Consider the following 26,785-nt stretch of genomic DNA (forward strand, 5'->3'; position numbering starts at 1 on the left):
TTTACAGTATGCCCTGCCCACCCACTCCACCCCCAGTGGAGACACAAGGCGGTTTACATTATTCTCCTACCCTGTGAGGTAGGCTCGGCTGGTGGTGGAGCTGCCACAGAAAACACAGGTTGGCAACATACCAGACTTTCCAGAAACTACACGTGGTACGAAACATGTCAGCAGGAGTGCCAGCTGGGGACCAAACCAGATATCCCAGCAATTGCTTAAACCCAATTCTCAGCCCCTCCCGCCCTCCTGTGCTGGGGACTGGATAAGGCAGAAAATTGTCCCAAAGAGATGGAGGCAAACCAGCTGCTCTTCTTCTCTCAAACAAAGGGAATGAAACTCTCCAGAATTACAGAACGGCCGCCCCTCCCGGGCTCGCCTGAGCTCCCCATCCTGAGAGGCTCAGGACCTGGGCACAGAGACAGAGAGGGGCCAGAGAGCTGCTGAACCCCGCTGTTCCTGGCCCAGAGCCAGGAACAGCATCAAGGCCCCAGGAAAACAAAAACATTTAGAAAATTCTGGCAGCATTTGGGCCTAAACGTGCTAGAAAAGGTATCAGAAATCAGGTGCTGGAAAAGAGGGCGGTGTCGAGCTCTCAGAACGCTTCCCCTCCACGTTCTTCCTTGCAGAGAGGAGAAGGACGGCTGTCCTGGTAAAGGGGCAGGAGCCACCCAGTGAAGTCGCAGGTGCTGAAAAGGCCCAGATGTTGGCTTGGGAAGGCACCGGCCGGGGCACCACCCCTGGTCCGAGACAGATGCCTTGGAGAGTCAGAGGGGCTCCTCCGAGGCTCTCAGGAGGTGCTGCAGACACTGGTGAATCTCCTCACGGCCTCGATATGCCTTCTTTGTACCCCGTGGCAAATGGCGACAGGACGAGAGGTTGAGGTAGATGAGGGCAGGGCAGCTGGTGATCAGGGTGCTGGGAAGGCAAGAGAGGAGACGGGCGTGAGCAGGACACCCGGGCTCCATGCCTGCTTCCCGCCCCCCCCCCCCAGGTCAGGGAACTGGTTATCACAACGCTGCTTGTAATGCCAAGGTCAGTAACGTGAGAAATTGTAGTCAGGACTCCAGTTCTGTGGTTGTTTACAGCTGCACAGGGCAGGACTGGCTGTTCCCCAAGACCCGCAGCCCCCACTCCATCAAGGTTTGGGAGAAAACTCCAGCCTCCTTGCAACTGGCCCCCCAGGGAAGAGAGGATTCAGCTGCCCGGTCCAGTAACACCCAGGGCAGAGTGCATCAAACATGGCAGAAAAACTGTTTTGAAAAGGCTTAGCAGTTAATACACCCCCAAAGCTGGGTAAAAGATCATTAGACTTCAAAAATGCAAGAGAAGCACAAAGACTCTCCCTCCAGGCCTCCCAAAAAGTGAAAGAACTCCGAAGATGCAGCTGGTGGAAAAGTAAACAGAACTGGCAGGTGCAATAACCAGACCAACTAGCAAGGGGCCCCCGCCAAACGCAGCGCCTCGAACTCAAGGCAAAGAGAAAGGGGGCAGAGGCTGGTGGTTCCTGGGGCTGCCGGACCTGCTGGACCTGCAGTGCTAAGAAGGGCCTTCCGCAGTGGCCCACAACGCTTGGACTGCACAGAGCCCAGGCTAAGCAAGGAGTCCTCGGCAGCACAGGCTTCTCCTGGCCCAGCCCACATCCCGCCCACCCTAAGAACTGCCGCAGAAGGCTGCTCCTAGAGTGGGCCTTTCCGAGATCCGCAGCCTCTCTGTGTTCCAGGCCCGCAACCCCCTGCTGGCAACAGTTGAAGGCAGAAGACGCCCCGCCCCCCAACACAAATCCACCAGGGGCAGAAATGACAGGGGTCGCTCCCTGAGAAAGGCCAGTGGCGCCCAGGTCCATGACAAGCACAAAAAGAGGCAAAGCAACTTCCCCAAAGGGTGCAGGAGTGAGGCAGGCCCCAAGGACCGCAAAGCAGGAGAGGGCTGGGAAAACGGGCGGCCCTTCAGCTCCGCCTCTGCCTCCAGCTCACCTGACTGTGCTGAGGACCACCTTGGTCCCGGTGAGGTTGAGGGAACGCAGGACAGGCCCCCCACTCTGGCTCTCCTCCCGAGCAAAGGCAGCCATGGCCTGCTGCAGGTCGCTCTCGCTGAAGCTCTGCCCGGCCAAATCCAGCTCTCGCAGGCTGCGACTCCACTTCCGGGTGATCAGGGGGCTCCCTTCCAGGGGCAGGCGGATGTGGCTGGCGCTGCAGTACAGGCCCAAGTAGAGCTGCTCCAAGTCTGCAGAATAAATGCACCGTGTATGAGGCAGGGTGAACGTCACCACCATCACAACCAACTTAAAAACAATAATAATAAAGGCAGGAGGAGGGCCATAAGCCAGAGACAGCTCTGGAGCAGGGGGCTGACTGGAGACCTGTTTGCACCTCAGAGGCGCAAACAGGAGGGACGGCCAGTGGAGAAGTTCTGCCAACACCCTTCTTCACCTGCCTCTCGCCCTCCAAACCCTTCCACAGCGCCCTGGACCCCCTGCAGCTCCCAAGCGCCTGCTTCCACGTGCCTCTTCTGCCGTCTCAGAACCCTCCTTCAGCTATCCTGGACCCTCCCTACCCTGGCACCACTAAATGGAAAAGAACACTGAAGGCTAATGCTTAGGCCTTCAGCGTGGCAACCATTTGCCCAAGCCAGGATGTCTCTTTCTGGACCTGCGATGCCAGCTCAATCACAGGCGAAGGACGTGGGACCCCACCCCCCAGGGTCGTATCAGGCCCAAGGCTCAACGGCCCTCCCCAAAACCACCTCGCCAGCATCCAAGTGCAACAGGCTCACTGGGGCTTCTCCTCTGGGGGCTTCTTCTCTGGGGGTGGGGTGGGGGGTCATTCACACTCCAGCCATTAAAACTTATCAACCTTGGGACTGGCACAGGCTGTTATGTCTGTTACCCATCCGTGCCATTATTTTCAGCTGATGTGTTGCTATGAACCATTGTTCTATGCTGTTTCTGGATATCATATTGCTGATGCCATAACTTGCCTTGCATTCACAGGCCTGCTGTATCCAGAGTGTCTTATCTCTTGTGCTTTGAAGCTCAGTGTCTCTGACCTTGCAAACCTGCTAGTTCTCAGGGGGAAGAAGAATACCGTGTTTCATTCTTAATCTAGTGCCTCTCTCCTTTGTCTAGACGAAGCATGTAAACTATTTAGGGAGTTCTCAAGACTGATTCGCGCCTAAAGTTATGTTTTCTTGTTGGGAGGGGGGATGAGTACTTGGGACCTATATGAGCCATAGTTTTACAGATTTTGTTATTCCTGTCAACCTTCTGATCAACCCGTGGATGTATCTATGAACATGATTTGATTCCCTGAACAAAGCCTTTTCAACCAAGACCATGGAGCGCTTGCTGTGAGGGTACAGGGATCTCTCTGCCATAGCCTGTCATCCATAGACCTGACACAGACACGGGGGATTCCTGGGCCTTTAGCTGCCTCGCTGAAGGAATGCCTCTTCAGTTGACATCCTCATTGCCGTAGGGACTTAAGGTGTCAGGTATCCAGAACAGACCACCCACAGGCAAGAGAAGGAAGCTAGCTGGCAGGACTTGCCACACACAGACAAGCCTGAGGAAGACAGCAGCCCAGGAAGCAGCAGGGATCACCAGCAGTCAAGGACTGGCAACAGAGCAGGGGTTAGCAAGCGAACAGAGCACTTCTGTGCCCAAGCTCAAGGACTGGCAACAGAGCAGGGGTTAGCAAGCGAACAGAGCACTTCTGTGCCCAAGCTCAAGGACTGGCAACAGAGCAGGGGTTAGCAAGCGAACAGAGCACTTCTGTGCCCAAGCTCTTGCTTGCTCTCTTGCTGGACAGCCAGTTTGGTGCAGTGGTTAAGAGCAGCAGGACTCTAATCTGGAGAGCCAGGTTTGATTCCCCACTCCTCTGCTTGAAGCCAGCTGGGTGACCTTGGGTGAGTCACAGCTTCTAGGAGCTCTCTCAGCCCCACCCACCTCACAGGGTGATTGTTGTGGGGATAATAACAACATACTTTGTAAACCGCTCTGAGTGGGAGTTGTCCTGAAGGGCAGTATATAAATTGAATGTTGTTGTTTTTGTTGTTGTTATTGCTCTGAGCAGTGGCAGCTTTTGGGCAGGCCATGGCACTCGGTCACCCTTTCCTGGGCCCGTTATGTGTCTCATGCCAAGAGGCTCTCGTAGTGGCGAGGCATCTCCTCAGACAGACAAGGCCAGGGGAGAAGGTGCTGGATGAGTCGGGGACAAGGGCAAAAACTCAGGTCCGAATGGTCTGGGCCACCGGGTGCCAACAGGACAGAAGTGGGGGAAACGGGGCCCTCCCTCTCCACCGGTCCATGCAGATCTCAAGCTCAGCCACACCTGCTTGGGAACCCTCCACAGCCACACCTCCTAATACTGGACCAAGAGAGGTGGTGGTCCCTGGTGAGGCCCTCCTCCTCCTGCTCTGACACTGCTGTGGTCTGCTGCCATGTCTTCTTCGCTTCCGCCCACATACTTGTTTCCCCTGAGTTTCCCCTTGATGCCTTACTGAGATTTTCCCACTCTGCTAAGTGCTTCTGACCATTCAGGTTGCAGGACGCAAATTGCCTTTCAGGGTCACAACAGAACACAACAGGGTCACAAAAGAAGCCCTGCAGTCACGGGGAGCGCGAAGACACTGGATGAGGCTCAGACAAAACACAGTGACTGCAGGCGAGTCACTGCTTTAAACCTGAATTGGCACCAAAGACAATTGCGTGATGTGTGAGAGGCACCCATCCTTCCTCGTTCTCATGGTTTGCCTCCCCATAGTCCGAACTCCTTTTCTCCCCTAGTAGGGCTCAGACATGGATGAGGAACACTGAGGCGCTGAGCCCCAAGCTAGATGGATCCGTGATTTGTGATCAGGCAGCGTCAGGGGGCAGCCCTGCAGTCAAACCAGGAGATGGGCCGCAGTCTCATACAGGCTGAGCCTGGAGGGCAGGGCTTGCCTGAGTGCCTGGAATGGCTGGCTGTCCAGAGAATGAAACGGAAGACAAGGTGGGGTCAGATCTTCTGATGTGTACCTGGGCACGGCAGCAGCTGGAGCGCTTTGGGGGTGACCCGGAAGCAGCCGCGCAGGTCAAGCATCCGGAGCTGGCCTGAAGCCCACAAGATCCGCTGCAAGGTATTGTCATCAACGAAGGAGTAGGAGGTTGTGGCCAAGCACAGCTCTGCCAGCTCGGGGAAGCCTGGGGAGCCGAGGGCTGAGCGGCAGCTTGGCTTGGGGCTCCAGACAACATTCAGCAGGCGCAACACCTGGACGGCAGGAACGGGAAGGTGAGAACACCTGGAGCCCCACACTCTAGTCACTGCAATCAAGTTAACCCCCAGGACCACAGGGGCAGAGCGCAGCCCAGCACAAAGCCCCGCCCCAACGCACACTCTTCCTTCCCCTAACCTTTAACCCACAACTTTAGCCCGCAACCCCCACCTCACAGGTCATCACAGGCAAAGGGCAAAAGGGGACACGGGGTCTGTGTTGCAGCTCAGACTTCCAGACGACTCCAGAGGGAGAGCCAGGCCAAGCCAGGCCAGGAAAGACAACGCCCCCAGGATCCCCAGCTCATCCGACCCCACATGCAAAGTGCCTGGAAGGGACACGCACCGACTTCCTACCTGCAGATGTGGGCAGGCGGCCTGGAGCTTCTCCACGGGGAACTGGAAATGCTCGCTGCTCTTCTTGATCTCCATGTTCATTTCCAGGAGCCGCAGTCCAGGGCAGCAGCCGCTCTGCAAGACCAGAGTGGCGTCAGGAAGTGGCCCAGAAAGCGCTGCTGCTCAGGAAAACGAGCCTCAGCCTGGGGCCCAAAAGCCACTCTGCAAAAGGGCTGGTTTCTCAGCAACTTGGAGCTTACATGGGGAAGCGCCTGGAGCCGGCCCTCTCCCCCAAGGACAGGCAGCCCCGTCGGAAGACAACAGAGATCTGGAGCAACCGGGCCTGGTCCCATTTTCACCCAGCGACCCTGATGCGGAGGCGATGCTCCTGGGCGCACGGAAGGCGCACCCCACAGCCCTTCCGCGTGGCCAAGCCAGTCAGCCTGGCCTGGCAGCCACAAGGGGCTTCCCAACTTGATGCTGCTGCTCAGCGGCGGAGCCTGCAGCCAGACCACCCTCTCTGCTCTGGTGACTCATTGATAAAAAGCATCAGATACAGAATGTCTAGCATTTGCACTTTCCCAGCTGTCCTCACAACAACCCTGTGAAGCAGACCATCATTACTCCCATTTTACAGAAAGAGAAACTGAGGCTCAGAGGTAAGTGACTTACCCAAGGCAGCCCAGGGAGCCTACTGCTAAGCAGGGATATGGACCCAGTTCTTCCAGATCTGTGCCCAGCGCTCTCTCCCTTGGACCACACTGCCTCTCTAAAATGGGAACATCAGAGTTGTTGTGAGGCCAAGTGAAGGAAAGACTGCAAAGGACGGACAGTGGCAGGCTTTCAGTTCCCCCTCCCCTGAAGGCAGTGACCCGCCCCAGCCCCCAGCCCTCCATACAAGCTTACTGAAAGTGCTGCCATGACAGCGCTCGTTTGGCTGCTGTATGTCAACCACAGGTGCCGGATTCGAGAGCCAGCAGCTTCAAGAATGCTGACGACCGCTGAAGAGTGAACCTAGGAGCGTAGCAGATGGCGACAGTGAGGAAGGCCCCCCGTACGTGAGTGGATCCAGCTCGCCCTCCCCCTTCTGATGCGGCCAGCCCACCCCTCACCTGGGAATTCTGCAGATTCAGGCTCTCCAGCTGGGGACAGCTCCCAGCCAGCACGGCCAGGGACTCCGCAGTCACCCCACTGCAGTAGGACAATTTGAGAGATGCAAGCAGGGGGCAGGATTGGCCAACTTCCTGAAACAAGCAGGACCGATACAGGAGATCAGAAGGCACGAGACGGCAATGCTGACTCTATGACTCAGTATGAACCTGGGCAGATTGTGAGAGGGAGGGCAGGAAGGGATGAGCTGGGGCCGGGCTCTCGTGGCCCCTTCTTACGTGCCCAGGGTCAGGCCAACTGCCACTCTGCAGTCCACAAGGGATTTTCTCCCAGGCCACATCAGCCAGGGATCCTGGAGGCTTTCTGCTTTCCTCTGGGCACAGAGCAAGGGTCAATGGGGGAGGGGGGGTAACTACGAATGTCCTGCATCGTGCAGGGGGCTGGACTAGATGACTCTTGGGATCCCTTCCTGCTGCCTCTCTGCTTCTCTGAGGGGCACTGCCATGAGTGGCCAGGCCGGTGTGTAAGGCTCGGTACTCTGGGCCTCAAAAATATGACATAACTAAATAAAAACTTCAACATTCTGCGCATGGATTATGCAAATTAAGGGAAACCATGAGTTCTGCATCATTAGTCTGCTTCTGTAATTTGAAGAAAAGCAAAGAGACCCGGGGCATGGTACAGTATCTGGCAGAGCGCAGCAGCTCCCCTTACCTTCAGGACAAAGGGCACATGGTTTTTCCAGTGGCAGAGAGCAAAGTCCTGGAGGCGGGAAAATCTGCAAGGAGGAAGCATAAAATTAGTCCAAGATTCAGACCCCCCCCCAAACAAAGGGGGGATGAAGTAAGTGCAAATAGTGGGGTGTGGAAGGCATGGTACCATTGCCAAGATAAGAAAGGTAGGCCACGGGCAATTGGTGCAGCCGAGGGATTATACTGGATCTAGCATTACTGCTAAGAAAGCAATGCAGCTAAAAAAAAATGCCTTCTCCAAACTCAGTTTTGCCTGAACAGTGTCATGCAGAGTTTCTGTAGCAGCCCCTGCCTTATGGCAAGGCCTGCCTAAAGAGGTCAGGAAAGCTCCCACTCTCTCGTCTTTCACAAACTATGCAAAACTGAATTATTCAGGAGGGCTTTCTAATCAGGCAGTAGGGCTTCACTGTAAGGAAAGGGTACAGAGAAATCCATTGGAAAGGGATAGGGACTGTAGACTATACTACTGCGTACTGTCTGTTGCTGCAAGTATGCTCCTACTGGATAGTTCACTTTGTGTAATATGTCATGTCAATTTGCTTATATTTTGTTTCAGCATTGTTTTCAGGTCTCTACTGGATCTCTGCCAGTTTGGTGTAGTGGTTAAGAGTGGTAAGACTCTAATCTGGAGAACCGGGTTTGATTCCCCACTCCTCCGCTTGAAGCCAGCTGGGTGACCTTGGGCCAGTCATAGCTTCTCAGAGCAATTTCAGCCCCCCACCCCACTTCACAGGGTGATTGTAGTAACACACTTTGTAAACTGCTCTGAGTGTGGCATGAAGTAGTTCTGAAGGGCATTATATAAATTGAATGCCGTTGTTGTTATTTCAAATTTCTGCAATCCAAAGCCCATTGTTTACTGAATATCTGAGTCATTGTTCATATTTACTTATGCAGTGTAATCTGCCTTGAGTCTCAGCGAGAAAGGGGGCTACACATTACATTAAAAAATTATAAAACTGACATGTGGTGGCAGCATCTCCCACAAGAGAAAAGCACATTCTTACCTGTGGGCGGCCAACCACTCCACCGTGCCAAGGACTCTCTTTTCTATAACATGAGACCATTTTTGGCCTGGCGCTGCCCAGCAGTAGCCGAGGGACACCTTTTGCCAAAGCACAGGACTGGCAGCTGCTCCGTACCACAGCCGGCACACACGGGCCATCCTAGAGACAAAAGCAGCCGTAAAGGTAACGTCCTTCCATGCCCACTGCACGGGGAGTGCTTGACGGGGTCCCGCGCAGCAGCCATCGCTTACCTGCAGAGGAACGGCACTGACCCTTCCAATGCCACAACATGCTGGAATATCTGTACCAGGATCTCCACCGGGAGTTGCTCGCCCCAGGAGCTGCCAGGAGCTGGCGGGGTGCTGGCGGGGGACCCTTTGCTGCCCTCCCGCAGGTCTCCCACAGCCACGGGCTGTGCTGCCAAAGCCCTGTTCTTCCCTCTGCTCCCTGCCGGCTTCTTCAGCCCCTTCTGCTGCCGCGGCTTCTTCCGCTTCCTCTTGCAGACCTTGCGAGCTGGCCGCTCTTGCTCCTCGCCCACGTTGGAAATGATCAACAGCATGTCATTGTCTGTCTCATGTACAAGGAAATGGGGAGCAGATCTTCTGGGGACCCGGCGGGCCTTCTTCTTTGGAGCCTGGCCAGCAGGCCCCGGGCTACCGCTTGCCTCTGCCCGCCTCTTCCGAGGAGCACGGCGCTCCCTAACAGCTGGGGGCATCCCTGTGCCAGGAGGCTTCTCTTCCATCCTGAGTCAGAAAGAGCTGCCTGATGAGGCCTCCTAAGAAGAAGAAAGCAGGAAAGAAAGAACGAGCCTGAAGTAGTAATAGTATTACTGGGTACATTTATCTAATGTATTTTCCCCACTGAAGTTGCCATTTGGTGAGCTGTGCCATGCATCCGTCATCCGGTTATGGGCAGCATTTGCTGCCAAATATTCGCGTGCAGATTCAGCCACAGCGGTTCTTGCACACGGGGCTGCTGCCTTTTTTCTCTCTGCTGGCCCTGCTCCTTTGCCTTGAATAGAAGACTGAGACGGACATTCAGAAGGTGAAGCTTTTCGCTTCCCTTATCACCATGAAAGCAAGGCTTCACCTGCTACATGCCCACAGGGCTGCCGTTAACCGCCCAGGGAAAGTCAAAACAGGCAGCAGCCCTGCTTGCAACTTGCAAGGTACCTGAAGGACCACCTCCTCTCTTACGAACCGACCTGGGCCTGTGGTCATCTTCAGATGCTCTGCTTTGGGTAGGCTAGATGGGTGGCAATCCAAGAAAGGGCCACGAACTCTCCCCACTAGGCGACTCAGCTGTCCCTTTCTGTTGCCATCTTCCACACCTTCACAACATCCAGGTTAGATTATGACAATGCTCTGTGTGCACTTTTTGGAAAGTTCCAAAATATGGCAACCAGGTTATTTACAGAGATCCACCAAAGTGACCACATCTCTCTCAGACAGCTCAAACTTCTCCATAGGCAAAGATTTCCAGTTTGCTTCCAGGCACAAACTAGGGTGCTGTTTTTTACCTTTCAAGGCCTACGCAGTCCGGGGGCAGATCCAATTCAATTGAGCTGCCTTGGTTGCCCACTGGGCATAAAAGGGGGGGAAACTGAAGGATTTTTTTTTACTACTTAGGCAGAAATTAACATTAACGAAAGTAACAGTATAAAGCTAAGAAGATAAAAAATAGGGGAATGATCAATCAGAAGGTTGGTATTATAGTGTGTACAAATATAAATAACCAAGGACGGGGTAGGAGAGCCATTATACATTTATGCTTAGTCATGGCAAATGTTGAGTGTAGTTTTATATTAGTTCAATGTAATTTTAAAACAGTGCTTGTATAAGTCTTAAATCAATTCCAAATGTACTGTTTATATAAGTTTATATATGTCTCAATTCAATTTCAAATGTAGTCTTTGTACAATCTTTTATTATGCGCTTTCTATTTTAATGTCTTTTATTTTAAATAAAAATTCTAAATAATTCATTTCTTCTGGATTTTTTTTAAAGCGTGATAAGTAGTTTAAATTAAATACATGCTTACAATGGATACAATGGCTGAAAAACTGAGTTCATGGCTGAGCAAAGATTTGACCTTCCACCTCATCGCTCATTCTCGCAATCACTACACTTCCCTAGCATCCATGGGTGGACACCTGGCCCAAGGAAAACTAATAGGTTTCATTTAAACTCACCCCTGCATGAAGCAAAAGCGCTTTTCTGTGGGACTCTGCACCCACATGACCTCTCACTGAACGTGGGCTGCCACCCACACGAAGGGTGACATGTGAGCAGCCCAGCCCAGTCGCAGTGCAATGTGACATGAGCTCAAAGTCCCCCAGGTAAGAGTTCTTGCCTCACCCAGCATTATATTTAAACCAGGCCTTGCTGGGCTTGTCTAACGCAGAACTGTTTCCTCCTCCCACAACAGCCACTCCTCAAAAACTCAGGGGCACAGGGTTTGTGTGCCTACATTGCCACCTGGAGGCTGGCGACCCAAATCTCCAGGAATTTCCCAACCTGGAGCTGGCAACCCTAGTTCCCCGCTCCAAAGCAGCCATTTTCTCTAGGTAGTAAAGAGTCCAGGAGCACCTTTAAGGCTAACCCACTTTTTTGTAGCATAAGCTTTCGAGAGCCGCAGCTCTCTTCGTTTATATCTGATCAGTCTTAAAGGTGCTACCGGACTCTTGACTATTTGGCAACTACAGACTAACACGGCCAACTCCAGGCGAGCGGATCTCTGTGGCCTGGAGATCCAGCCACCGCCTGGAGGTTAGCAACCTGGACAGGTAGGACAGGGCGGCGCAGAGGGCGCAGAAGCCGGGCAGGCCAGCCGCCGCGGGGCATTGTGGGAAGGCAGCCCAGGCTTCCAGGGCGGCGCTGAGAATGCCGGGAGGGGGCGCCATTGTGAGCCCCTCTGGCGGCGCGGGAGGCGGGGCTCTGGCCAGCGGCCGCGCTGAGCATTCTGGGAAGGGGCGCGTCGTGAGGGGCGGCGGGGAAGGGGAGCCGAGGGCCCCCCCCCGCCGCCAGGCCGCAGGGGACGCCGGGAGAGGTGGGGGGGGGACGCGGGGCCCTCCGGCCTACCTGGCCTTGACGCGCCTCGCCTCGCCGGGCGGAGCTTCCGGGCCGGGATGGAGGAAGAGGCGGCGCCGCGGGAGCGCGTGAGTGCCGCCCTGGGGTCGCCGACTGGGGCCGGGATGGGGGGGGGGAGCGGCGCACGCGCAGGCGCCTGCGCGGGAGGCCGCGTGGGACAGGCCGCCTCCGGTGGGGTCGCGGCGGGGAGGGGGGGGGCAGCCGCGCTCGCCTGCGCTTGCGAAACGGAAGAGAGCCCAGCCGCCCCTTTCCGACCAGCACGCTTTAGCGTCGCCTACGCTTTCCCCCAAAAGGCGCCCCGTGGCGCAGAGTGGTCAGCGGCAGCACTGCAGCCCAAGCTCTGCTCACGGCCCGAGTAGTTCGATCCTGGCGGAAGCCGGCTCCAGGTAGCCGGCTCCAGGTCGACCCAGCCTTCCATCCTTCCGAGGTCGGAAAAATGAGCACCCAGTTTCCCGGGGGTAAGGTGTAGATGACTGGGGAAGGCAACGGCAAAGCACCCCGTGACAAAAAATCTGCTGAGAAAACGACGTGACGCGATGTCCCCCGCCCACGGGTCAGTAATGACTCGGTGCTTGCACCTTTACCTAAGTTTTCGAGACCCACAGTTGTCTTTGCCAGATGTCAAAAGCTTATGCTGCAATAAAGTTGCATCTGACGAAGAGAGCTGTGCTTCTTGAAAGCTTATGCTATAATAAATACCGATGAGGTGCCCTCTGCTTGGGAAGACCCATGGAAAGAAGCGGGATTTCAGTCTCTCTCCAAAAGTACCCAACTGAAAAAACAGTTGAAAATATTTCTTCTTACCCAGAACAAAAAAGCAGGTTTGCAACCATGGAAAGATGTTGATAGACACACTTTCTGCTGCACCACTCACTTCAGATACAGTAGAAAATGAGTCCTGTCCTTATACCTTGGAGAGTGGAGTGATTGCCGATGCCGAATGACAATAGCCGGTGAATAACAATAGCAGGCATGATTGGATAGGGTGGGGTGTGCAGAAGGGTAGTGGGTGTGAAGAAGTCAGCATTGGTAATGAGACACGAAGCCTAGGTCTCGATTCAGTCCAGGTGGATGCATTGTCTTGAGCTTCGTTACCAGTTGCAGTTCTCCACACCCACTAACCCTCTGCATTAGAGTTCCCAGGCCCTTTCCCCTCCCGCCAGGAGGGTCGGGTCCCTAGCATTTACCTCGTGTTGGTCATGAGCGTGCATACGCCTGGGGCTGACTAACCCTTCTGGAAGTGACGTCACTGCACCAGTCGTGTGAGCGTTCCCATACTCTGCATGGGGTCGATTCAGCCCGTTTGGCACCCAAATCAGCCCCAAACGAAGCACAGGAGTGCTCCCACAGCTGGCGCAACAGTGTCACTTCCAGAAGTAATGTCGCTGCTGTTGTCATTCACCAACCATTTTGTCATTTACCTGCTGTTGTCATTCAGCATCTGAAATCACTCTCAAGCTATAAGGACAGATGGACTCACATTCTAGCTGCATCTGAAGAAGTGAGCTGTGTCTCATGAAAGCTCATACCCTAGTCTTCTAGGTGCTACTAGACTCTCTTCTGCTGCTACAGACAGACTAACATGGCTGCCCATCTTGATCTTTCTGCTGCAGGCCGTGTTGGTCTGCAGTGGAAGAGTGAGATCCAGGTCCAGCAGCACCTTAAAGGCCAACTGGATTTCTATGGTATGGTGAAGGGAGCTCTGGCTCTCGAAAGCTCCTACCCTGGGGATCTACTTGGTCTTTAAGGTGCTGCTGGCCCCAGATCTTGCCACTGAATGAAGGGAGACATCAGTCTCTCTCCAAATTTATTTAATTTATGTCATTTATAGTCCACCTTTCTCACTGAAGGCAGATTACATAGTGTGAGATTAGTACAATCAGTATCAAGGGCATTTCCATACAGTGTCAAGGACATTTCCATAAACAATGTCATAGGGTAGATAAATACAAGTTTACAAAGACAGAGCATTAGTATAGCTCCAATACAGAGTTGAAGAATTGCTGGAACAGAACATAAGCAATTCTAGGACTGCATTAGACAACAGAAAGCACAGGTAGTATATAGCAGTACATATTTAAAGCAACAGATAATATTTAGGCAACATAGTGGTGAAGTCTATGGTCCCTAATTCAATAGCGAAGCATCTGAGACCCCCTCCCTGCAATACCACCCTCCTATCTGAGTAAAAAGCCTTTTTGAATATTTTGGTTTTGTATTGTTTGTGGAAAGCCAGGAGAGGGGGGGCTCTCCTGACCTCAGGCAGGCCATTCCACAGGGTAGGGGCCACCGCAGAGAAAGGCTATGTACGGGCTGGTGTTGAGAAGTACACAACTGAAAAAAAAAATCACTCAGAGCAAAAAAACTGCAGGATTACAGTCCAGTGGCTCCTTAAAGATTAACAGGATTTTCGTAGTGTAAGCTTTCAGGAGTCAGAGCTCCCTTCAGACAATTCCTTTGGATTCAGATATCTGAAGAAGGGAGTTTCGACGCTCAAACCCTGAAAATCCTGTTGGTCTCTAAGGTACCACAGGGCTTGAATCCTGGTATTTAGACTGCAGACCAACAAAGCTTCCCACCTAAAACAAAAGGAAGATCCCAACAGCGTAAAGATACTTTGATAAGTATGTGACTGCTGTAGAATTACAACTTGACTTTTGGTGACTCCATCAAGGGATTTTCAAGACAAGAGCGGAGCAGATTATCCGAGATTGTTTCTGTATCAGCCATTTCCTCCCACCACCACAGGAGGCTTTGAATTTTTAAAAGTGGCACTAGAATATTATTATATCACTATTTCATTTTAACAAGTGTGTGCCAGGTTCTCTGAATGCTCAGCTTTCATTTTTTAAAGTAAGTCTCTAACCCATTCCTTTGCAGAGATATAAGGGGAAAGGGATAGCTCATCAGTAGAAAGGGCTAGAGACTTACTTTTAAAAAAACCAAAGCAGGGAATTCAGAGAGCCTGATACATTTAAGGCACTGCAATTTGTACACACACACACACACACACACACACACTCCGGCCCTGCACCTACATATGCACTCTGTAACAGTGTTGTTGATTCTGTTTACACTACTTGGGGCAAACAGGAAAAAAGGGCACCACAGAACTGGACTAAGCTATGGAAGATCTTGTATCTTTCCACTACTTGGGGCAAAGTAAAATGTGTTGGTGAATGTGTGTGAAGTGTGACACCATCAGCCAGAGGATGGCCTCATCTTCCAAACCAGGAAGGGTTTTAACTAATAGGTGGAGTGCAAATTGAAGAGAGAAGATCAAGAGTTACTTGTTATGCTGCTTCCTGTGGGGGGAGTTTGTGTGTGTTGCAATGTATGTATTTACTTAGTTTATAGTTCCCCTTTCTCACATAGACTCAAGGTGGATTACAAGATAAACACCTCCCTCCCCCCGCAAATAAAGAAACCTAACATAGACAGACAGCAACCCCGTCCCCAATGAACAATGCCGTAGGACTAGGATGGCAGAAGTAGAGAATAACGTGAGCAGTAGGCTGATTTCTGCAACGCATACCCTCTTCTAGGGGTACCCAACTTTTTTGGGCTTGCGGGCCCCTTTGGAATTCTGACGCAGTATGTTGGGCACAGACTCAGAACGGCTGCTTCAGCTCATCCTCCTTCACGCAGTAAAGATCCTTGTTCTGTGGCCTCAGTCCCCAACAAAGCAACTTTTAAAAAAATGGGCAAGCAGAAGCCTTGCTGGGCAAAAGCCCCACTTCATCCCGCCCCCTCTCTAAAAACACTTGGCTGACACCAGGGGAGGTGGGGGCGGGTACCATGAGGCCCACAGGCAGCGTGCTGACGACCTCCGGCCCTGTCGTATTTATGGAATGTCCCAGCCATTGATTTTACTGACTTCCCACTGTGTAATCCACCCTGAGTCTCAGCGAGAAAGGCGGCCTATAAATAGTGTAAATAAAATAAAAATAAAGAAAAGTATACAATAAACAATATAGAAGTTGTGTTGCCAGGTATAAAATAGTACAGTATAAGCAAGTTATGCCTACGGTAACCATTGGAGTGGACGACAGCCCTCCTCCATTATAAAGGTGCCCTCCTGAGCGGTTCTGTTCTCCTACAGTTCTGAATGCCCTTTTGATCTTTACTGTTTTGCACATTCTGCAAAACACATCACTGTGATGTAAGCCACTCTTGATGGGATCTAATACAAAAAATACTGTAATAAAAAGAAGACATGAGATTGCTCTTTTCCTTTAATGGTACGGCTTTATTAGGCATTACCTAACCACACTGATTTTGAGAAAGGGAAAAAACCCTACAGGGGTTTCTATAGAAGTTTTTTAGATTTAATTTTATGCTGAATTACTAGCAGGAAAGAAGCCAGACACTCCCGTGGTATTCGGATCATTATCGTGAAGGGAAACGAGGAGCTTTGGACACCACTTGTGGACCCATCCTTCCCATCTCTATCTTTGCTAAATAAAGGGCGTTCAAGAATGAAACGAGCCCAAGTATCTAACTTCCCCATATTACAAAAGCACCAACATTCTGAAAAAAGATGTCCTGCAAATCGACCCTTTAATTCAGGCGATGGTACGGCACTTAATATGGCAGCCCAAAAAATTTACAATATGTAGGGATCTATGTGGTTGATTTTAATATGTTTATAAAAGTGTATGAAGCGGCCTTGAATTGAGTCAGCATGTTGCTCTGCCCTGCCCTGTCTGGCAGTGGCTGCAGATGAGGAAGGCCTTTCCCAGGCCAGGAGCTGGTGCCTCAGTATCTGACCACCAGTGTTTTTTAAAACATCAGGTGAGCAGGGACCCGATGCTAAGCTCCCCTTGCCATGCCGTTGGTCTGAAATGGTTTAGGGAGCTACTGTTTGCCCTTGTATAGGTACCCCCCCACACACACACTCACTCACACCTGTGATAATTGAATGAAAGAAACCCCTGAGACCTCCAGTTTCAAAACTCCTCACGTCTCTTCTGGCCTGGCCCTGATATCTTTTAGCTGATATGCCAGGGGTTGATCCCAAGACCCTCCATGCCCATATCACTGAGCCACAACCCCGTCCCTCCCATGATCTAAGAGGAGAGTCCAAAAAATACACTTCCTCTAAAGAGACTCCCAGGGAAATTAATGGTAGGTTTATGGCAAGCAGAACAAAGTAGCTCTTCACCAAGAACAAAAGTATGCTGTGATTAACAGTGGTCAGTATGAATGGCTTCTTTAAAAGGGTTATATGGAAATGTAGCTGCAGATAGATCGGGAAGGTGCTACCCATTGCATAGTCAAAACTGAATTCCACATATTCTGGGGCAGCCTGTTTCTTGCTTTGGGAATGTCCCTCGCAAGCCCCCTTCAGGGAAGAACACTGATCTTGCAGTGCAGGGAAATTTCTTTCTTGCGCTGTGTAAGAATTATTTGCTTACTGTGTAAGTCTATCTGCAGCCTCTTCCTCTGAAGAATGTCTTGGGGGTAGAGTCCAGAATCGGGAGAGTCAGGTGTGAACTCGCTGCAAACACCAGGGGCAGCTCAGGTCGCCTCTGGGGCTTCCGCCATTTGGCAAGAGGCAGCCTCTTGATGTGTGATAAGGCTCCCCTTTGGAGTTGTAAAGCTGACAGGGCCTCAGTCATCCAGGCCCTTGCAGAGCAAAGTCTGCTGCTGAGCTACTGGGGAGGTTGCCAGAAGCTGGAGCAGTAGCTGCCTAGTACAGGGAAGGGCTGGCACACATGGGGATCTTTGGGGTGGGTGAGGAAGCTGTGGGCAATTAGGCTGCAACCAGACCTGAGAGCATTTCAGCTGCTACGTTGCATCCCTTTCCTGTTCAGATTTGGGGAGGAGACACCTGCGGGCAGACCGGGTGCTTCCCTCTTGGTACAGTCAGTTCCATGTCTCCTGGCCTGGCAGAGGAGCATTTGGTGCTGAGAGCAAGACAGCCTTGCCCAAGGTCCGCTTCCTGAGCAGGGATTTGGACCTGGAGTCTCTGCCTCCAGTTCCGGCAGTCTGCACTATTGACTGACTCTGTGCTTTTGTGGTCTTCTAAAGGGCCCCTTTGGCAACAGAGAAGATAGCAGATAACAGCGTGCCATTGGCTGAGGCCTCGTATCCAGCACCTTCCCTGTTGCCCACCTCTGGAACGATGCTTCTGACTTCCTGGTTCTCTGCAGCCTGGGCTGGCCGCAGGTAAGAAGGGGCTGGGGGAGGTCGCTGTGCCGCTTCTGTTGGCTGCAGGAGTTTAAAGGGATGGGAAGTCCGTCAGTGGCTGCTGGCTAGAATGGGCAGACAGTAAACCTCCGTACACAGGACTGTGCAGGGCAAAGAGTGGGGGGCATATTTCCCACCTTAGGGAAGGGTTCATGCGAAAACAGAGACTTTAACTCCAAATTGCAAACAGGACAACAAAACAAAGAGCAGCTCTTTCTTACAGCAGCCTTTCCCCCCAGAGCCATGCAAATCGCCTTTCAGGTGACGTATTAAGTCGCCATTTGTGATCTTTCAGGAAACTGTTCCCAGTCAAGAAGCCTGTTTTTTAAAAAAATATTTAGACAAAGAACATACATTCCGGGACTTCAAAGCATTTTGGCTCTCTGTGGACAACTTCAAAAGAGAACCAAGATGAGAGCCCGTCCTCCAGACATTTCTGCCCCTCAAGTATGCTGTTACTAATTCTTAAATTTAACCTTGATCTAAGGCCACATATTTATATTTCCATTCATATACAGCATAAAATTCCAGTCCTCACGTTGTCCTTTGGTTGTTTACCCTTGTTCCAGAACCAAATATAATGCTTGCCTTGTGTTGGGGAAGTTACCTGGAATAAACTTTCTTTTCCCACGTTCATTTTTATACATGCAGATTTTACATATACATAATGAAGCAGGCTTTTCACAACTGAATTTCATAACAGGACATAACATACCTTCTTTCCAATATTGTGTTATTAATATTCTTGCTGCTACAAGAATATTAATCAACCAAGGCCAGGACCTTTTCGGTCCTGGCCCCAACCTGGTGGAACTCTCTGTCAGAGGACACCCAGTCCCATCAAGATCGTCTATCATTTCAGCCTGTAAGACGGAGGTGTTCCGCCAGGCGTATGGTTGAGGCCAGCGTGAGATCCTCACAGAGCCTCCCACCGGCCTTCCACTAAGTGTGGGGTTATACAGTGTCCACCGGCCGGCTGCCCAACATATGGGTACAGTACGGGGCTATGTAGTGCCCATTTGTTAGCTGACCCACGTATGGGTTGCAGTACATTATCTGTCCGCTTCCCTCCCCCTGTATGCTGATGGGCAGGAATTGACCCCATCTTGGGACAGTTATTATCTGTTCGTTGATTTTATGATGGACTGTTGTTTTATGAATTGTTTTTAATATTTGTATTGTATTTTTATAACTGCTGTACCTCGCCCTGAGCCTGCTTGCGGGAAGGGCAGGTTAGAAATGTAATAAATAATAATAATAATAATAATACAAGAATATTACTAAACATGTCGATTTTCTCTTCTTTTTTACAAGGGCAACCTTGAGGCTGCCTGAAATTTTCTCTTTGGCTCTTCTTCTACTTTTTTCTCCTACTATTTCCTCTGTACCTTTGAAGCTTTCACTCCAGCACTCCTTAACCATTGAACTCTGCCACCAAATGTGAACGAAAGAGCCCGTTTGTTTTTTTGCGTCTCCAGCAAGAGTTCTGCGGCTGCAAGGGGCCTGCATCTTCAGCCGTTAACCTACAGTGGTGGAAATATCCTCCGCTGTAGAACTAACTACAAGGCCGGTTTAGCGGAATAATTCTGCTCTGTTGCCTTTCCCCAAATACACTTTTGTCGTCGCATGACCAAAGAGAAGCCTTTGATTTCTTCACAGCCCTGGCTTCTGCAAGGGTGGCTAGAGTAATGCCTCTTTAGCAAACAGTGAAAGTCAACTCTGATTATATAAGTATTAGGCATCGTATGCTCGACAGAACCCAAAATCAGTCCAGCCCTAACCTCTGCAATCAAGGCAAAATAAGCAGTTGGCGGAAGGCTGTCATTCCTCCTTCCTGAGGGCAGGCGAAAGGGTAGGGAGCTTGGAGTGGGGGCAGATAGTTGGCAGCCAGGGACCCGCTACAGAGCTCTTGTTTCCATTTCATGGTCCCAGCAGCAACCAAGAGGTGCTTCGCCCTCAGCCAGGTGAAGCCTTTTGGGACTGCATGAAATTTCCTTGCACACTACTTTACTCTAGAGGTTCTTTCGGTACAAGTCTTGTTCTCTCTTATGCTTTCCTGAGTGCTTTGGACGGGCATAGCCAGAACTCTGTGGTTTCCTGTGTTCCCCTGAGGGGCTGGAAGGAATTCTGAGCCCCTGTGCTACCTGCCCTGCCCTGTCTTACGTTGGCGTGCATTGCATAACTGTTGGCAAAGGATGCCAACGCCGTGGAGGGAAGTGTGGGAGGAACGTTTTGCCTTCTGGGGCTGGATTTTGGCAGGGAGAGCAGACCTTGTGGTGCCATCCTGGAACTGTTGTAGCTTGTTAGCAAGATGAGAGACTCTACCTCTTATGCCTGGGAAGCCGGCATTCTACACCTCCCGACATGCGCCATTTCAGCACTGCTGGCTGATCAGCTCTGGCTCCGAACTGCAGCCAGCCAGCCAGCCAGTTGCCTTCTTTAGTAAAGATGGCCTTGTTCCGCTGGGACTTTGGCTACTCCTGTGCTCCTGCGGTGCTTCCCTAGCTCAGCACTAGGGGCTTGATATTTTAACAAAGAGAATTGAGTGGAGGTTCTTGGCACCATATAAAATAGTGCTAGAAGCCTTTGAGAAATCCTCACTGTGGGAACTGCTGTGTGGAGGGTTGTGCTGGATTGGGCTTGAAGGGAGGTGGCCGTTGCAAGTCAGGCCACCTACATGTGCTGCCCTCTGGCCTCCACGGGTAAGACAAGCTGGGTGTCTTCCTTCTTCTCACTTGAGGGTTAAAAGGGGCTTTTCTGGCTGAGCCAGGCAGGATGTCAGAACAGGCCCTTTGCTGGCGTCCGAATAGCCCCGCATGCTTCATGTGGCTGTTGGGATTTCCGCTAGCTTAGCAAAACCTGGGATTCCCCAGCCACTAAGGGGTTAAGGAGCCCGGCCTCCCGACTGAATGGTCTCTGCGTTTCTCCCTGTTTAGATTTAATTGTATCTTCCACTCCGCATTTCCTGCAGGTCAGGGTCCCTTGCCCAGGCTGTTCCGTTTTTAATACCCGTACATAAAACGAATGTCTAGTGATCGGCCACTAGATGGCACCTGAGCTCAGGAGAGCTTCTGCTGGAGTTGGATCTTGCTGGTTTTTAAGGTGCCGCCAGACTCCCGCTTGTCTGTTTCCTTTATTTCTAGCCTTCCTTCACGGGGGTGGGGGGGGGACCCCCTGCAGGAACGGACTCCTGGCCTCCTGACTTGCTCCGCTCTGTGCGCTCTCTCTCTGCTTTTTAGCCAGAGCCCCGACTCGGCTCTTCCGCAGGCCTTGCGCTGGGTGGGAGTGGGGGCAGCCCGGTCTTCCCTCCGGGTTTGCCTGCACCAAGAGAGACCTTTACTTTCTGTGTCTTTTATATAAACGCTGTGCACATCAGAAACCAATTTCAGCTTTTTTTCCTCCCACAAGTACGGCCTCAGTGGTCTGAGAAATGCTCCCTCCGACCTGATGTCTTCCTCCGTTAAGGGCTAGATCAAGGGACCTGGCAGCCTTTGACACGCAAAGCTCTGATCCATGGTAAGAGAAGAGGCTCCCGGAGATCGCCCCCCCCCCCCCTTCCTGTCTGCCGCCTGCTGTTTCCCCCGCCGGTTGGACTCTCTCTGGTTTTCAGCAGCTTCTCGCTGCCTCTGGTGTTCTGCTCTTGCTCAGTCCTCGGGGCCCTGCCCGTTTAGCTGTGTGTGTGTGTGATCTGCTTGGGCCCTGAAGAGTTTGCTCCCCCAAACCTACTGTGACCTCGTGCCCCCAGTATGTTTGCTTGTTTATGTTGTTTCTCGTCTGGGCTCCTCACTGAGACTCAAGGCAGATTGCACAGGGCTAGTCAGTGCAATCAATTGCAAAGTCTTGCCGAAGGCTTTCACGGCCGGAGAACGATGGTTGTGGTGGGTTTTCCGGGCTGTGTTGCCGTGGTCTTGGCATTGTCGTTCCTGACGTTTCGCCAGCAGCTGTGGCTGGCATCTTCAGAGGTGTAGCACTGAGAGATCTCTGTCTTTTGGTGCTACACCTCTGAAGATGCCAGCCACAGCTGCTGGCGAAACGTCAGGAACTACAATGCCAAGACCATGGCAACACAGCCCGGAAAACCCACAACAACCAATTGCAAAGTCATTGCAATCAACAGTGTAACTGAGTATATAAATGCAAGTTGGCAAAGATTGCCCCTGCCCATCCTAAGGTGGGATTCCTAAGGTTTCCCTCCCCTGCATCCTTTTGTGTGGTTTGTCTCTGAGGTGCCTCCAAGGGGGAAGGGGCTGGGCAGCATCAGGAGGTGGCAACAGAGGCCACCCCATTGCTGCCTCCTGGTGCCCTCTTGAAAAGGCACCCCTCCCTTCCCTGTTCAGGAGGCTACGTGGAATCCCCCCAGGGACCAGTTGTGCTTGCCCCCTTCTTCTCCAGTCTCATCTTCCAGGTTTCCAGACTTCAAGTGACCTTCACTTGTTTCCTCTGCTGTTACTGATTCCCGCTGCTACTTTTCTTTCTGTGCTTTTAGTTTTTCCTTCCGCTCGGTGCGGGTTGCCAATGTTCTCTTCTCTCTTCTGTTTCTTTCAAAGGTGGACAACTGCAGCTTTTTCTCTCTCGTTGTGAAACGCCTCCCTTGCTAGAAGATCCTTTCCCATACCTGGCCTGGCCATGCCGCCCCCTCTCCTCTCCTCTCCTCTCTGTACCTGCTCCCCTTCTGGCTGTTCCCACGGCCTCTTTTATTAGCATCCTCCGTTCTAGCTGCTCCGGTGCATTACAGATGCTTGGGGGTATCTTTCTGAGGTTTGCTGCAGAAAAGCTCGTGTCTAGCACAGAATCCAAACGGCCTGACTTCTGCTGGTCTGCCCCTGAAAAGGAAAGCGGCAGATCCTCTGCTTGTGGGAAGGGGCGAGAGCAACGCCTGCAGAGCCTGACATTTGTTCCCAGTGTTTACAAGGTGGAGCTCAGCTGCCTGACCTTTCTCGCTGACAGCTGATCCCGCGCTCGTCAAACGCCTGTTCTTTCCTCGTTTGCATCATGAGGCTCTTTTTTTAAAAAAAAGTTCCAGTTGAAATTCCGTTATCAAAACTCAGCAGCTGTTGTCCAGATTCTATAACTTTTTTTTGTTTGCTTGTAGTAGTGGAGGCTTCTTGATGCCGGGCTTTGGATTTGGTGGCTGCTGTTCCTGTAACAACATTTGATTTATCTACTGCCCTTCAGGACAACGTCCACTCAGAGTGGTTGCCATTATTATCCCCACAACAAAACACCCTGTAGGGTGGGTGGGGCTGAGAGAGCTGTGACTGCCCCAAGGTCACCCAGCTGACTTCCAAGCGGAGGAGTGGGGAATCAAACCCGGCTCTCCAGATTAGAGTCCCACCGCTCTTAACCACGACACCAAGCTGGCTCTCTCTGTGTAGCAGGACCTTCTGTCTGCAGCTCTGAGTGGCTGGAGGATGCCCCAGCTCTGCGTGCAGAAGGCCCAGGCTCAGGCTCTCCGATCATCTGCCTGAGGCTTGGTGGGGGGGAGCTGCTACCACTTGCCTGTGAGCTGGGCTGGGGTCAGGCTGCTCCGCCTGTGCTGCTTCTTTCAGGAATGAGCCAGGCTGCCCCAGAGCATCGCCTGGAATAGCTCAGCTGCCAGATACACTCCCGGTTTGGAAGGCAGGGACACTTTGGTCTCCAGCTCTCCCTTCTTTTGGCTCCAGAGAGTGTCCTTCCCATTGGCCGGGGTTGATGAAAACCTTTCTCAGTCAGTATGCCGGTTTCCCTGCAGCGTGGTTTCACCCTCTGGGGAGACGTGGAGCCTTTGCAGCTGTGGCACTGATGCTCTGGAGCCTAGCTGGCCCCAGGATGGCAGGCGGCAGGCTGCGTGTGAAAACGGTGTGGTTTGGGAGGACACGAAGCTGCCTTCCCTCGAGTCAGACCCTGGGGCTGTCACGGACAGTCTCGTCTCCTCTGACCGGCAGCGGCGCTCCAGGGTCTCAGGCAGAGGAAGGTCTTTCACGTCACCTGCTGCCTGCTCCTTTTAACTGGAGGCGCTGCGGATTGAACCTGGGACCTTCTGCACACAACGTGTTGCTCGCCCATTGAGCCATGGCCCCTGGCACAGTGTCTCTATAACAACTCACGTTTTTCATGTTTCCCAGCGTCCTGGTTTTAAACTTCTTGGCCTTTCCTGTTTCCATGGCACGTGTGTGTTTTTCTGATTTGATGGTATACTGTCATCGCTGTTTACCAGCCTCAAGGCTTTGGTAAAAAGCAGGATATAAGTGTTTTAGTAAACAAGTGTGCATTTCCAAGACTTCTGCAGGCAGCTCCCTGAGTGGAGACGAAGGTGGCGAGAATGGCGTTATTATCAGGCCCTCACTTTACTTGGCGCTCTGCAGCAGGCCCTGCTCCAAGGGACGCGCAGTCTAAAGTTTGAGACTGGGAAGAGGCCAGAGGCAGAGGAGGGGTGAGCAGTGCAGAACAGAAGGGCCCTGGTCATTTCCTGCTTTCTCTTCCCAGGTCAAGAGGATGTCTTCCTCCCTGACCAGCCGGTCTGTGGCCACCCACGTGCTTGTGGCCCTCTTTGGGATGGGCTCCTGGGTCTCCATTAACTCTCTGTGGGTGGAGCTTCCAGTGGTGGTGAAGAGGCTTCCAGAAGGTAAGGAGCAGGGCCGGGATCCTGCAGCACCAGCGGTTCCCTGGATTGGGACCAGTCCTGATCATCGGGTGGGAAATGGAAACAAATGGGAGGGGAGCAGCTTTGGTGGGCTTCCGGGGGACTTTTTGAGAGTGCCACTGGAATGCAGGGGAGAAGGAAGCCAGAGCAGGGTGGCAGCTGGCGGAGAAAGGGGCACCAGCAGAATGTCGCCTGGAACAGCTCTGAGGCTCTTGCTGTAAGATCACAGGCAGCTGTTAGGAAGCCCTGCCGGATCACAGCAGAGGCCTTCCTAGTAGCATCCGGCTTCCCAGGCTGGGCCGAGACTGTTTGTGAACGAACTGAATAGCCCCAGTCCCTGTGGGACCTCAGCTGCTTGCTTCCCTCCATTGTGAGACTGGGGTCCTCGTTCCTCCCCTCCGCCCTTTGTTTCTCGGCTGCTTTGTTTCCTCGGGCAGGACTTTGGCAAAGGCCCTTTGCTGCATCATGTTAACTCTCTCACGGAATCGGAACTTCCTCTGCAGAAGCCCTGCGGATGCTTTCCAGGCCTGCTCATGGCACCCGTGGGACGTCTGGGGGCCTCTCCACTTCCAGTAGAATCCATACCCAGGATCAAGCTTGTGTCCCTGCCCCCCCCCCCACCCAGTCATGGCTCAGAGGCTTTTAACCTGGGCGTATAGGTGACCTGGACCATTTGCCCCCCTGTTCCTGGTGGGTGAGTTGTCTCGAAGTGGGTGTTCTTCAGCCCCAGAGCTTCCCCCGAGAGGGCTTTGGCTGCGACCGAAGGACATGTCCAACTCAGAGTGGTGACCATTTCAGAGTATTTCATCCTGAGCCAACAGCAAAGTGGCATAAAGTGGATTCCACTTTGAGATTTCTGCATTCAGAAAGCAGCAGTGCCCCGGGACCGTGAGCGGTCCAGCTGTCTAGTTGATCAGAGCCCCGTGAGAGAACTTAAGAGGCTCCCTGGGGACCACTGGCTCCACGGGCTGTGGCCCAGCCTGTGGGCACCATGCTGTGTGCCAAGGAGGTTGGGCAGGTTTTGAGGTTGGCTCTTCCTTTGGCGGGCACAGGAGACGTGCCGGAATGGCCAGCCACCTGATTTTGCTAAGGCAAGCAGTAAAATTCTGCTTTGTTACTTTGGAGTATTATTTTGGTTTATTACCTGCTTATTCAAATATTTATACTCCAGTTCTCTTCCTAGCTCAAGTCAGTTTGATTCTCGCAAGCTCCAGGGATATGCCAGGGATTGGCAGGGCCTGTCCCTGGCAAAGTATGGAGTGAGAAACTCCCCCTCTCCCAATTCTCTCCAATGCAGGACTGGTTCAAGGCATTTTATTGACCCCAACCCTCTGTTACCAGAACTGCTCTGTTTGAATGGGGAATTAGCTAGCAGTCTGGAACTAAATTTAGTGCGGATCTTTTAACCAATATATACCAGGGTCCCTCTCCAACGCTCATGCAATAAAGAGGCAGACTAGGTAAAGATACAACATGTTTTACTAAATAATGTGGCGTATGCCTGAACTAGCACACACATACAAGGTTACATACAAGAGCTAGGAAAATAGAGACGGTTGCATTAGCGGGAGAGCCCACTTGAGAGCGATGAAGTTGGGTATACTCACAATCCCGACGTGGAGCAAAGACGTAGCAGCGAGATGAGGTGGTCTAATGCCTGCACTAGATCCAAAATAGAGTGACAGCAAGGAGTCTGGATAGGAATGGCACGCACACCAGGTGGCCTGGGAGACCAGCTTAAATACCCCAAACATACCCTGGGGCTGGTGCAGTTTCTAGTGGTTCTCATGGGCGAAACAAAGGTTTTAATGGTTCTACAACTACCCTAGATGGGCCACTTTAGGAATCTGATTATATTATTGTGACACCTTGGGAAGAGGGGACAAAGGAGGGAGGGGGAGATCCGGGCGTGTTGAATGGATGTTCCAGCGGACAGGGCTTGTCCCGATGTCATCATCTCTGGAATGCGGAGGCTGCTTTGAGATGCATTCTCTAAGTGCTTGGGATGGTCGGCACTTAGCTTCTTCTCGGGGCGACTATTAAGATATGCAGAGCAGGGTGAGGCTCGCCGCTGCGGACGTGGTCTGCTCGCCTCTTCGAAATGGCTTCCCTAAGCAGGCTGCTTCTCTGGGTCTTCTGGCTGCCTGGAAACATGGCTGCCGGCTGGGCATGGCTGGGGCTTGCTAGCAGGTTGCCCGGTAATGAAGGCAAGCTCGGTGACCGGCCCGCGGGAGGCTCCAGACGGGAACTGGCCAGGGGGTGCCTAGTCATGCTCGCTGGAGTTTTCCCTGGCTGGTACCTGGCTGCTAACAGCACGGCTTGGGGCCGGTTGAGGCAGGCTTCCATGGAGGCAGGGAACAGCAGGTATAACACAGTCCATAGCAGAGACAGGAGCAGCCCGGTGAAGGTAATCCGGAGCAAGGAGCAT

General features: G+C 52.4%; 2 protein-coding genes across 4 annotated transcripts in view; one reads left to right on the forward strand and one right to left on the reverse strand.

The window, feature by feature from the left end:
• Positions 1-11,596, reverse strand: FBXL6 (F-box and leucine rich repeat protein 6). 2 transcript variants are annotated; one of them, XM_054984461.1, is made up of 10 exons: positions 11,535-11,596; positions 8,706-9,229; positions 8,455-8,613; positions 7,410-7,473; positions 6,698-6,829; positions 6,492-6,599; positions 5,607-5,720; positions 5,015-5,246; positions 1,974-2,223; positions 1-915 (listed from the first exon to the last, which is right to left on the reverse strand). In XM_054984461.1, exons 2-10 carry the CDS (start codon positions 9,194-9,196, stop codon positions 765-767), a joined length of 1,701 nt encoding a protein of 566 aa, XP_054840436.1. In that variant the 5' UTR covers positions 9,197-9,229; positions 11,535-11,596; the 3' UTR covers positions 1-764. The 2 variants fall into 2 exon arrangements, with proteins under 2 accessions (XP_054840436.1, XP_054840437.1); XM_054984462.1 differs by lacking the exon at positions 6,698-6,829.
• Positions 11,425-26,785, forward strand: part of SLC52A2 (solute carrier family 52 member 2) — a 21,138-nt gene continuing 5,777 nt past the window's right edge. Inside the window, exons 1-4 of one of the 2 annotated variants that reach the window (XM_054984463.1) lie at positions 11,425-11,611; positions 17,577-17,714; positions 21,144-21,251; positions 24,201-24,339. In XM_054984463.1, the coding sequence (XP_054840438.1) occupies positions 21,249-21,251; positions 24,201-24,339 (142 nt within the window). In that variant the 5' untranslated portion in view covers positions 11,425-11,611; positions 17,577-17,714; positions 21,144-21,248. Of the gene's footprint in view, positions 11,612-17,312; positions 17,479-17,576; positions 17,715-21,143; positions 21,252-24,200; positions 24,340-26,785 lie in introns of those variants that run through there. The other variant, XM_054984464.1, reaches the window with a different exon arrangement.

The sequence above is a fragment of the Eublepharis macularius genome, chromosome 7 (genome assembly GCF_028583425.1).
Source record: "Eublepharis macularius isolate TG4126 chromosome 7, MPM_Emac_v1.0, whole genome shotgun sequence".
Lineage (NCBI taxonomy): Eukaryota > Metazoa > Chordata > Lepidosauria > Squamata > Eublepharidae > Eublepharis > Eublepharis macularius.